General features: G+C 46.1%; 2 protein-coding genes across 5 annotated transcripts in view; both read left to right on the top strand.

Moving 5' to 3' along the window:
- The window catches only part of tg (thyroglobulin), a 33,665-nt gene extending 31,401 nt beyond the window's left edge, over positions 1 to 2,264 (top strand). For all 4 annotated transcript variants that reach the window (XM_026184395.1, XM_026184394.1, XM_026184396.1 and 1 more), the window contains 8 exons: positions 1 to 194; positions 342 to 497; positions 574 to 711; positions 794 to 981; positions 1,067 to 1,171; positions 1,397 to 1,537; positions 1,609 to 1,790; positions 2,053 to 2,264. In XM_026184395.1, coding sequence (XP_026040180.1) covers positions 1 to 194; positions 342 to 497; positions 574 to 711; positions 794 to 981; positions 1,067 to 1,171; positions 1,397 to 1,537; positions 1,609 to 1,790; positions 2,053 to 2,153 — 1,205 coding nt within the window. In that variant the 3' untranslated portion in view covers positions 2,154 to 2,264. The remainder of the gene's footprint in view (positions 195 to 341; positions 498 to 573; positions 712 to 793; positions 982 to 1,066; positions 1,172 to 1,396; positions 1,538 to 1,608; positions 1,791 to 2,052) is intronic.
- A 2,509-nt stretch (positions 2,265 to 4,773) lies between these two features.
- Positions 4,774 to 10,777, top strand: LOC113032350 (uncharacterized protein YBL113C). Its single transcript, XM_026185230.1, has 4 exons — positions 4,774 to 4,877; positions 5,781 to 6,292; positions 8,333 to 8,461; positions 10,642 to 10,777. Exons 1-4 carry the CDS (start codon positions 4,829 to 4,831, stop codon positions 10,663 to 10,665), a joined length of 714 nt encoding a protein of 237 aa, XP_026041015.1. The 5' UTR covers positions 4,774 to 4,828; the 3' UTR covers positions 10,666 to 10,777.
- Positions 10,778 to 12,298: the final 1,521 nt, after the last annotated feature.

The raw sequence follows: 12,298 nt of genomic DNA, 5'->3' as shown, positions 1-12,298 counted from the left end.
GTGAGTCTGGTCTCCATGGTAACTACGGCCTCTCGGACCAGGAGGCAGCGCTGCGCTGGGTCAAAGACCACATCTGGCTGATGGGCGGAGACAACAGCAGAGTGACGGTGGGGGCGGAGCGTGGTGGTGCTGACATCACCAGCCTTCACCTCCTGTCTTCGTCTCGTCCTCTGTTCCAGAGGATGATGCTGATGGTGAGACCTCGAGTCGTCCTTCCTTCCTCCAGACAGCAGGCGGAGACTAACAGTTGTTTTATCAGCAGTGGAGCAGATGCTCTGAAGAGGAACGATGACCACGAGCCAACCTCAAAGTTCTTCATCGCTTTTTTTCTCCTCCTGCAGGGCGGGTCAGCGTTTTCTCCATCACTGGTTCAGACTCCGTCCACCTCCAGACGTCAGGCCCTCGATCTGGCCAAGGAGCTCGGCTGTGTGACCTCTGACCTCGCGGCCTGCCTCAGAGCGTCATCTGTCCACACGCTCAACGCCGCTCAGACAAAGGTAGACGTCCCGGACAGTTTGCGCTGGTGCAAGTCCTCGTGTCACGTGTCTCACCTGCGCTGTGTTCGCCCCGCAGCTGTTGGCGGTCAGCGGGCCGTTTCAGTCCTGGTCTCCGGTCCGTCAGTCCGTCTCTCGGTCGTCCTTCCACAGAGTGGACCTGCTGCTGGGAACATCAGAGCACGATGGTCTGATCAGCCGTGCTCGCAAGATAAAGGTCAGAGGTCACGCTTAAACTACCTGTAAATCTACTCAAGAGGTTCAGTTTAAGAAAGTAACGGCGGCATAATTTTCATCAGGACTTTGAGTCTCTGCAGGGCAGAGCTGACAGCAAGACGGCATTTTACGAGGCTCTGAGCCGCTCGCTGGGCGGAGCCACGGGAAATGAGCTGCTGAAGGAGGCGGCGGCGTGGTTCTACTCGCTGGATCACAGTCCCTCAGCTGCTGGATACAACCTGTTCTCCAGAGCGCTCAACAACGCCACCAGGTCAGAACCGACACGCACACACGCACGCACGCACGCACACTGTTGTCGTGTTTCTGGTGAACGCTTTCATGTGTTTGCTTTGCAGAGACCTGTTCATCATCTGTCCCACGCTCCAGATGGCGAGGCACTGGGCGGAGAACAGAGCTAGCGTCTTCCTGTACCACCAACCGGCCTCCAGCGCTCACGACAGGTGCGCAGTGTCTACCTCAACGCTAAACATCAATGTTCATCCGTCGCCTCTAACACAGAACATACTTGAAAGGAGGGCGGAGTTGTACAGATAAACCCTCGATGTCACTTCCTGGACCATCCGTTCCTCACAGCAGACCTCACCCAGCGTTATGATGGTGACCTACACTGTGTCTGCATCAGAGGGGCTGTTGGGTGTAAAAGGCTCTCCTGTGTGTGTCTGCAGGGCCGACGTGTACCTTCCTCTGGATGTTCAGCTCGCCTTCGGGACACCTCATCATCCAATGAGCTCTCAGCGCTTCGCCTCCTCTGATCGGCGCCTCTCTCTTGCCATGATGACCTACGTCTCCAGCTTCATACGGAGCGGGTGAGGCTAACGCTCGAACCTCCGAGTCCTGCGTCTGGAGCCGATTTATTCATTTTTTTTTTTGCTCTCAGGAACCCAAACCCATCCCGATCGTGGGCGGAGTCAGTTCTGCCCCGCTGGCAGCCAGTGCTGTCCTCAGAGGCTCCGCCCACCTACCTGGAGCTAAGCACTAACCTCCATCATCAGCGGGGTTTGAGTCAGAGCTCCTGCTCCTTCTGGACCCAACTGGCACCCAAACTGACGAGTCTGACAGGTGACAGAGATTTCTACTGGTTTCTACTGGTTTCACCTGTGCCCTCAGTTTGCTCCTCTGCTGTCTCACCTGAGGTCCTTTCGCCTCGTTCAGCGCTCTGTTCGATTCAAATCTTCCTGTTTCCTGTTAAATCTACTTTTCTTCACCTTTACAGAGTTTATCGGATTATCATTGTAAACTTTGACTCACAGCTCAGAGCAGTGACGCAGCAGAGAGTAAGGGAAACCATCTTTCTGACTTTTCTTTTTCCTTTGGTTTCCAGGTGCATCGGGGGCGGAGCCTGTTCAGCCTGCACTGACCGCTGAACTGCCAGTGGCTGCTCCATCCAGCCAATCCCAGACTGAGAAAGATGCCTACAGCTAAACTAATGACATCATCACCCGCTTAGGGGACTTCACGCAGTTTCATCTCCCATAATTCACTTTGATTCAGATGGTTGCTGTTGATCAGTTTTGCTCATAATCATTAATAAAAAGCATCTCAAACTCTCAGCTGTGCTTCTCGTTTGATCAGGGTTCAGTGTTGAGTTGAGTTCAGTCATCCAGCTTTGTTCAGTGTGAGGTTTGTTAACTCAGGCTTTCTGCCTCCGGTAAAAAGGGGCTTGCATGGCTAAAGTAGCATGAAAGTCCAATCATGTGTCAGACATCTGTGGAACGGGTGCCAGAGATTAATGCAGAAAAACCCATAAATAAGTCATTTATCCCCTGCAGATATTAGCATATGTTTATGTTCTAGCATATTTGAGCACATCATAACTCATTCGTCTGCTTCGCTGCGCACCCCTGTGAGGCCAATGACTTCCTGTGTAAGACGAGTGTGTGCTGTGTTTACCTGTGGATAATCAGCCAATCACAGTCAGCTGCTCTGCGGCTCCACCCTGTTCACCTCACCTGAATCAGGCAGCAACATGAGACATGGACACTTAGTGCAGCTTTGTTTCAAAGAACAAAGATTTTGTGACTGCGTCACAATTTTCAGGCAGTATGTCAAAAAGGGAACGACCTGCATTCTTTCTCACAGCCAGCAGGGGGCGACTCCTCTGGTTGTTTAAAGATGTTTGATTGTGAATCTGTGAAAACGACTGCATTTCTCACCAACCTTTGACCTCAGTTGACGCTTTGCTGCTGTCTTTACGCCCTCGGTGTTACTAAAACTGCATGAATGTTATTTTGCACCTCGTTGTCTCGTTTGGAGTGAAGCTGCGCGCGTGATGATGCATGTAGACATGTTAAGACTTCACTGTGGGGTTTCACAAATTAAATCCTGACTTGACGGTGGCCACAGCCATCTTTAATATACAGTCTACAGTTAAATCAGCTTTCAGTTTGTACTGATTTAGTTTAATACTGTAATACTAGTTACAGTATTAAACTAGTAGTTACAGATACAGAAGCAAGTCTAAAGAGGAACACGGGCGCACTGCACCACATTTACCTCAAAGCTTTAGTAACTTTATTTTTCATGAGACTTATTGGTTATACTAACTAAATGACACTAATATTTAAAAAATCTAAAAATAAAAAGCTTGTTTTTTCTTTGTAGGCAGGGAAAATATTCCTGGGGGAATGAAACGGTAAGCATCTGACCCGGCGCTGTTAGCCGCAGGTCTGCAACCAAACAACTGCACATGATTTTCTTGAGTGTTTCTTACAGATTTTTACTCCCTGAAACCAGAAAAATATTTTTAAAATCCTCGTCAGGATTTCTCGCAGGTTTCTAGTTTAATTAAGCGTACAGTTTCCCTTTTTAAACTGAAATCTGTGTTCAGAAACAAAGATTTTTTTCATTGCTGTTGTGCTTTATTAAATGGAAACTCTTCACGTTTGCAGAAAACCCTGTACGTGATGGAGGGACATGGAGATTCTTTGGATTCGGCGCCCTAAAAAACACCAAATTTACCAAAAAGATCCCACGCAGCTGCAAAATGTTGTTGCAGAGCTGTGACACCATCATGTCTGCTTTCTGCAGCATTAAACATTTCATCCAAGCACGGCACAGACCTCAGCTCTCACACACACACACACTTCATCGATGGACTCACAGCTAGCTGAAGCATTAATGTCCACTCGTTTTTCTTACGGTGGAAAAATGGAAACACGTTTGAATGTCAACATTTCTTCTGAGTTATTGTTCGAAGCACTGAAATGTTGTCTTCCACCTTAAGCTTGAAAAGTGAAGTGAAATTGCTCCTTGACTAAAAAAAACAAACACGTCCTCATAAATGTACCAGTTTTGTGTGATGCATCAATCGCAGCTACACACAAAACAGCAACAATGTTCCAACGTTTGTTAACTTCAGTGAAACTGGAAAATGTCCTTTATTGAACAGTTTGTGATGTATAAATGCAAACAGACGACTCGGCTGCTCTTCGTCCAGCTAACCTCCCGTCTGTGAGGGGAACACCCCGCTCAGTGCGGCCACGCATGCCCGAAGCATCGACTCAGCCAGCCGGTGAAACCTGGCAACCTTCAGTCTGTGTCGAGCGACAGTTTCTCCTAAACCGACTGTTTTAATCAGAAGGTAAAAATTCATAGAAATAAACAAAGATGAGTTGAAAGATAAACAGAAGCGTTTTTCCACATGCTTTGACACATATCTGAAAAACTGTGGCACAAACACACTTCTGTACAATCTACACTTAACGGGCTGCTGACGCTGGTGAGTGTGCGATTATTTCCATATTGATCTACGACGTTATGGATCCATCCCTAAAGCTGCAGCGCTCCGTGTCGGCACACTCGGATCAGAGATTCCTCGTTGGGTTTGTTTTTATCTCTCGGGTTTAAACAGCTGCACAAACAGGCAAATAAGAATGAAACAGGAAACTGAGCTGCGACCACAGAGTGGAGCTCTGCTGTTGCTGAAACCCAAAGGCATGTTGGGAGGCGGAGGAACGCAGCCCCTCCCCCCTCTCTCTCCCCCACCTGTGTGCAGGTGAGGCGGGTGTATAAAGGAGTCTTTCTCTGGATGGAAACAGACTCCGGCGGCCGCTCACACTGAGATCTTTGTCACAAACTTTCGGATTTCCTGCAGAAAGATGGAGAAACTGCTCGCGCTCTGCTTGGCTCTCAGCCTCACCGCCTCAGGTTGGAAAACTACACCTAAACTACACCTTTTTAGATCTTCTGTTTTACTCTTTTCTGTTCCGTCTCAGACTCGAAACAAAATAGAAATCGAGCATCAGAGGAACACAAACATGTTAAACAATGGAAACTAAAGCTGTCAAAGATATAAAAGAGAAAGAATAGTCCTTTAGTTTAGCGACGGTCTGCAGCTGAGCTCACTCGGTCTGATTGTTTCCATCATTTATTAACCTGCTGATTGATAAACTGTCCAGAAATAGTTACATTCAGATTTCTAAGGTTTTCTTTTGTGTGTGAGTCTCAGCCTCGAACCCTGAGATTCGCCTTGCTCATGTTTCAGTGCAGCACAGAGCGCCTTTCTATGGTCTGTTGTCTTCATCATTTACTTCATCGTTAGTATTTTAACCTCAAAAATCAGCAAACCTCAGCATGTGAGAGATGCATCAGATATTTTGGGAGGCTTCACGTGTGGTGGTGAAGCCTCGTCAGGAGGAAAGATGCTACAGACTCGATCTCTGTTTTATTTGGTGTTTAACAGCTGTTAGTGTGAAAGAAGTGATCTGACGGAAGCAACACAGGATGTTATTTTGCAACAGTCGGTGAGACAGATATTTTTCGCTTTACCTTGTGGGAAGATCTATCTAAAACTTCTAAAGTTCATCATCCTCCATGATCACGTTTTCCCTATAATTGCAGCATGATTTCATGTTGTTTTATTCATTAAAACTAGTGATTGTTTACTGAGCTCACAGGTGAGGTGAGCAGAGTGAAATGAAGGCAGTGGAGTAGCATACACGGCACTTTGCAGCCTCATTAAACTCCCACATCGATACCTTTGATTCCTGCCTCGGTCACAGTCATCATAAGATTGACTGAGTTTATTTAAAACTGTTCTTGTTCCATTAGTGGCCTCTGGAACAGACTCAACCAACACAACAACAACCCTCAGCACCTCTTCTAACAACGCACCAACATCTGCTGGACTCAACACCACCAGTCCATCTGTTCCCAGCGCCACCAACACCACCAGTCCATCTGTTCCCAGCGCCACCAACACCACCAGTACATCTGTTCCCAGTGCCACCAACACCACCGCAGTGACGACGAACCCGACAACCGCCTCTCTGAATGTCACGACCCCGCACAACAGCTCTTCAGCAAACAACACAACCTCTACAACCGCTTCGCCCGGTAACGGCACCAACACCAATTCCTCCGCGACATCCCCCCCTTCCACAGAGAGCAACGGAACGGCCACAAACCAGTCGACCACAACTCCGAGCACGTCCACGAGTACGACCCAGAGCACAGCGGCGTCTGCGGCCGGCAGCAGTGCGGGGGTTCCTGGGTGGGGCATAGCTCTGCTGGTCCTGGCGGCTGTGGTTCTGCTGCTGCTGCTCCTGCTGCTGATCGGACTGGTGAGTGCACACATTTCACCTTCACTCCAGGAAGTCAAATCACATCTTTATAGACACCCCACAATCCATCTCAGCAAATATGGAGACCAACACACTGCCTCTGGTCCGCGGTGCGTTCAGGGACTGCGCCACATTCGGTAACCGCTGCGTTGCCACTGCTAGGGTTTCAAATAGCAGCATTTTATCAAAGCTGCATCTCACAGACACACCCGAAGAATCCTCCGCATCATGTTTCTGGCCTCATTAGGTCAGGGCATCATCACAATTTGAATTCAGTCAATTCAGTCGTTCAACATTTATTTTCGTAAACTACGAATCAAGTGTTTCCTTTACAGAGGTGCACTTTGGTCCTGCAATCCCAAACACAACACAAACCCAAAAGGTTGACTCTGTTCACCTGGACGTTTTCAGTGGGAGAAACCTTTCGTCACTCATCCAGGCGACTCCTTCCCCAATATTATAAACTGTACATTTGCACAATGACTGAAACTGGCAGCCCTGCATGAACAATGTGCTGGGAGGTCAGTTCCTTGATCATTAATATGAAAATCCTCATGACCATTGATCAGTGGTCATGAGAACCACAGAGTTGGGGAATGGCGGCAATCACAACCCAACTTTTCACAAAGGGTACCCACGGTCACAACACTGCTGCCTCACAGTGGCTGCTCTAAGACGTCGGCCTGTACAAACTTTAAGTATTGTTGAAATAATATTTTTTACACTCTAACAGGAACCGATCAGCAGTAAAGTTTGCATCTCGTCTTTTCAGACAGAATCTGGACGTTTCGTGTATCCATGACACCCGACTTATTATTTCCATTTGATCTACTGCCACTGTCACATTTACCATCATAAATGCCATTATAGTTCATTGTTAGGTGGTTGCCGGGCAACATGCCAGCATTAAAATGTCATATATCATAACATTAAAGTTAAATTAGACGTTAATGTTACGAAATTCAAATAAAATGTTTCTCTAATGTTTTCTATCTGAAGAATTGCTAAATAAATGTAATGTTATCCTGTTGGTCGGTGGTTGCTGGGCAACATGGTGACATTGTTGTAATTAGAGCACAAATTGAACAATCTGTGCAGTGTATCAGATCCTCGGGCCCGAGACCAAACCAGTTATTACCTTACATGCTTCTAGCAGGTCTTTGGACTTCTCCGCTTTCTTTCCGTCTAGTTTTAAATATCCTCTTTGTCTTCAGAGTTACTGCAGTCAGCTCAGGGTTGCCTTTTTTTAACCACTAAGAAATCAACACAAATTTGCTGAGCTTTCATCCCAGTAATCAAAGCGTGTCTGAAAGGTGCGGGTGACATCTGCAGCCTGCTGCGGTCTCAGCACATTCTTCCTCCAGAGTAACGTGCTCGTTATTTGAGTCCTGCATGTTCTTCAGGACTTGCTGCTTAATTCAATCATTGCTCACCCTGTAGATTTTTATCAGCACCAACTTTACATTTTAGCTTTACATCCTGATTGTTTTGCTGACTGAGAAATCTGAGGCAGCAGAAAAAAGAAAGAAAAGAAAAAAAGGCAAATGCCCCCGAGGTTTGAGCGATTATAAGAAACACCACACTTCTGACTCATGGACGAGGACTACAGGACTTTTATTCTTCGCTGCCAGAGCAATGATCAGCAGTGAAACGCGACACCGGCATTTAGCGTTTGCCCCGGAGCTGGACCAAAGTCAGAGCGTTTTCCATTAGGGGATAAAATACTGACTCAGAGTTCACTGAATTCACACAAATCTGAGACTGAAACAGCCACTCCCCATAGTAGCAGCAGAAATGCTTCTTTATTACTGAGGAAAACTTCAGATTCTGTGCATTTATGTGGCAACAACAATAACAAACACTGATCGGAGCACATGATTGGCACGAGCGCCCTCAGCAGACAGTCTAAGTTTCTGTCTGATGGCCATGTATATTTGCACGCAGCAAACATATGTCGTGTTTAATAAGCTTCCTCCTTTCATCATCACTGTGGATTTTAAACATTCAGACTGAGTCAGGCTAATTGTTTTGTCTCTCCAGCTGGTGTGGTGCTGCTGCTACAGGGGGCGCTCCCAAGGCTTCAGTCCCTACGACCACCTGAACAGCAGAGACGACATCCCTCTCTACACCACTCACGGGCGCTTTGAAGCCACCAATGGGAGACAATACGTAAGTCCAAACGTACAAATATTTGAAGGGTTCACGTAAAATTAATCATGTGCTCACAAAGAGGGCCACAGTAACCTCTCGGAAGTCCTCAGAGGCCACCCGCCTGTTCGCCCCTGATGCTCGTGAGGACATGTCACACTGTGTCCTCACTTTGGATATTTGTCACTGGTTTTTCGTAGGCCAGCTCAGAAGTTAGCATCATCCTGGATCCCTGAGCAAAGACCCGACAGGCTCATGCAGAAAATAATCTGTGTACAAGTTCCTCCACGTTCAGTGACATTAAACACATGAATGAACACATTTCATCACCATACATCAACATCTGTCATCATGTTACGTAAGGCCCAAAATGGCCTCCATACGAGGAAGTAGTAGCTCTAACATTGACCAGTAAGGAACCACCACACGCACACTGCAATGGGGTACACAAGATTTATTTTTTCTTTCTCCTGGTCAAACTACTGGCTGAAGACACAACTCTGGCCAGGAATCCAAGGCCCAAAGCCACCGCGGTCAGGGTTCTTTCAGGGATCGTTTCCATTAAAATGTGCAAACTTCATCCTGGAATCTTCGAGGCTTCCCTGCTGCACCAGTGTCCTACTAAAAGACAACAACAACCCCCACTTCCTGTTTCCTCTCCCCTTCATAGAGAAGGGCTCCAGTCCTCCCCAATCAGCTGCTCCCTGTACTCAACTCCAAACAGCTGGCAGCTGGACTAGAGTAGAGTCTGCACTCCCACGTGGGTGTGGCCCACACCTCACACCAAACACAAAGAAACGCCAAAGCATGCAATTAATACAAAAAAAGTCTAAAGTAATGCCAACCCAAAAGCTTAGTGGGGATTCTCACCATGCTGTACTCCGTAACAATCACACCTCAGGGACACGTCACATGTTCCAACTTTGGGTCCCGGTATCTAAAGGTCTCTAACCTGTTAACTACAGACCTTATTTAGCACACAATGACCTGAGACAGCGGACACACATGTGACATCATCGATCGGCCCGTCCATCAGAGAGAGAAGGTGGAGTTATCGGCTCGTGCTACGCAGGCTATGTTAACCTGTAAACGTCTTCTCGAGCTGCTGGACAGATGTTAGGTTTAGGATATTAGCGATAGAGACATTTTTATGGAAGCCCGTTTCCGCCACTAAAAAAAAGGATCCATAACTCAAAATTTCGAGTTACTTTCTCGAAATTTCGACATATTAACTCAAAATTTTGAGAAAAGCAACTCGAAATTTCGAGTTAGCGCTGCCAATCAGTAATCTACGTGAATGACGTCATTTCCTTGTTACCCGGAAGCTGAAGCCCTCAGCTACAAATGCTACAGCTAAGCTACCGGTAATACATCCAGTCGTGAATGCACAGATTGCTGAGTGTTTTCAGCCTGGCTTCAAATGATGAAATCCCCGTGTTATTAGCTGAATCACACGGTGTTACTATCAGCAAACGTACTCGCCAAAGCGCCAATTTGTTGGGATCCGTTTTTGAGTGCGCGCTCCTCTGCGCCATATGCTTCCGGGTAACAAGAAAGCGACCTCATTCACGTATATTTTTGATTGGCAGAGCTAACTCGAAATTTTGAGTTATATTTCTCGAAATGTCGAGTTATGGATACTAGCTTTTTTGTTTTTATTTAGTGGCGGAAACGGGCTTCCATACATTTTGTATCACGCACTAAACAGACTGACTCACTGCTGGCACCTCTAGTGGACGTTAGAGAAACTGCAGATTGTGGACTGGGATAGTCACAGTCAACTGAAGTTTAAACTGGAAATGTAAAAAATCCAGGTCGAACCTTCCCATAATTTAATAAAGTGACTATGACTGAAAGGAGTTGGACAAACAAGGGCTGAGTGAATATTGGTTTTAGTAAATATTTTAAAAACCCAGCCACTAAAATACTTTAGCTTTTGTTATCAGCGCTGGGTAAAGTGACGCCTTTTCATACGTCTGTAAATCATTCCTGCCAGTCACAGTTTACATTCTCCACCTTTTCCCCCTTTATGACCCCGATGACGGTGCAGGATTTATGACACTTATTGTCACTTTCCAAAATCAATAACTAAGATAATATTCACTGCTTCCGCCCACAGTTGTTGTGTTATTGGTGAATAAGTGAGGAACGAGTGCTGCTTAAATAATCTCGATGCTCATCCCGTCGTTCGTCTTTTCCAGGAGCAGACCGAGCGGCCGAGCTAGACGCCCACTCATCGAGGATCAGACCAACGCAACACGTTTACTTTGTATCTCTCAGTCTTTTTTACAAACATCTGTCATAATTACTGTTTTAATGTCATGAACATTAATTTATTCTCTGAACAAAAACTGTTGTTGTTGCTTTGCTGTTTTTTTTAAAGGTCTCAACAAAAAGCAGAAAATACAATTTTATTTAAAGGGAAACAAAACAGAAAAATCAGAAACGCAGTTGCACTGATCGGTGGATTTAGGCGCATTTATATTTTACTTTTGTTATCATATTTTTATTATGTTGTCACAATTATAACACAAATTTTACATGTATCTGATTTCCATTCCTTCCAGTCTGTCACATTTTGCAATCTTTAGAAAAATCTTCCATATTTACGTTCCTATTTGACCAGTATTACTTTGGCTTTGTTTCCTCTTACAAATCAAAATCATTTCACATTAGTTTTAATTCCTAAGTTGATGTTGTGACTATCGTTAGGCTAGATTACCTTTTATTTCTCTTCTTATTCTTTATCTTTTGTCATTTTTTGCGACAGGATGTACCCTCACTTGCCATTGCATTAGGTACACCAGTTAGGCTCATCCAAATATCTAATCAGCCAATCACATGGCTCCAACTCAGTGCGTTCACACATCTGGACATGCTCAAGCCAGGCTGAAGTGATTTAAGTGACTTTGGTCTGAGCATTTCAGAAAAAGGAGATGTGCTGGGATGTTGCCACACCACCATCTCCAAGTTCACAGAGAACGGTCCAAAAGCGAGAAAACAGCAGTGAGCAGCTGGGAGACACCGCCAGAGGTCCATGAGAATGGACACCTCTCAGCTGATAAAAGCAACAGTCTCTCCAGCGTCCACACGTCGAAGCTCGAAGCAGATGGGCTTCAGCAGCCCACACCGGGGGCCCCTTCTGTCAGCTAAGAACAGGAAACAGAAGCTACAGCTCACAAACACTCACCAAAAACAAAAACACTGATCTACCGAGTCCGTAGGATCAGAACTGGGTGTAAACAGCATGAACGCATGGATCCGCCCTGCCGTATTAACGGTTCACGCTGCCGGTGGTGTGATGGACTGGGGCCCCTTGGTACCGACCGAGCATCGTTTCAACTCCATGCCGACCCGAGTCTTGTCACTGACCGTGTCCAAACCTTTATGACCACATTCACCATCTTCTGATTGGCTGCTCGTGTCACACAGCTCAGATCGTCTCAAACTGGTTTCTTGAACATGACGATGAATTCACGGTGCCCAGATGACGTCCACAGTCACAGATCTCAGTCCCACTGAGCGCCTTTGAGATGTGGAGGAAGCTGTACGATGATGTCACATCGACATGGACCAAAATCTGGTTTCCAGGAACGTTTCCAGGTGTACCTAATGAAGTGGCTGCTGAGGTGCAGTTCCAGTGCATAAATACACTTTAAACATTTCATACATGTATTTTCCCTCCTTACTGTTGGAGAATTAATGTCTCACCTACTCAGCAGCCATTTAATTATATAATTATTGATATAAAAAGCTACAGAATACAAAACGTGGTTTTCTATACAAACACACTGTTGTGCCTGTAATTATATATGCTCCATGTTTTCACTGTTTCTATAGCTGCCAGTGACACTGACA

This window comes from Astatotilapia calliptera, chromosome 11, assembly GCF_900246225.1.
Source record: "Astatotilapia calliptera chromosome 11, fAstCal1.2, whole genome shotgun sequence".
Lineage (NCBI taxonomy): Eukaryota > Metazoa > Chordata > Actinopteri > Cichliformes > Cichlidae > Astatotilapia > Astatotilapia calliptera.
The sequence above is the reverse complement of the archived record's forward strand: the minus strand, read 5'-3'. Positions and strand labels throughout refer to the sequence as shown.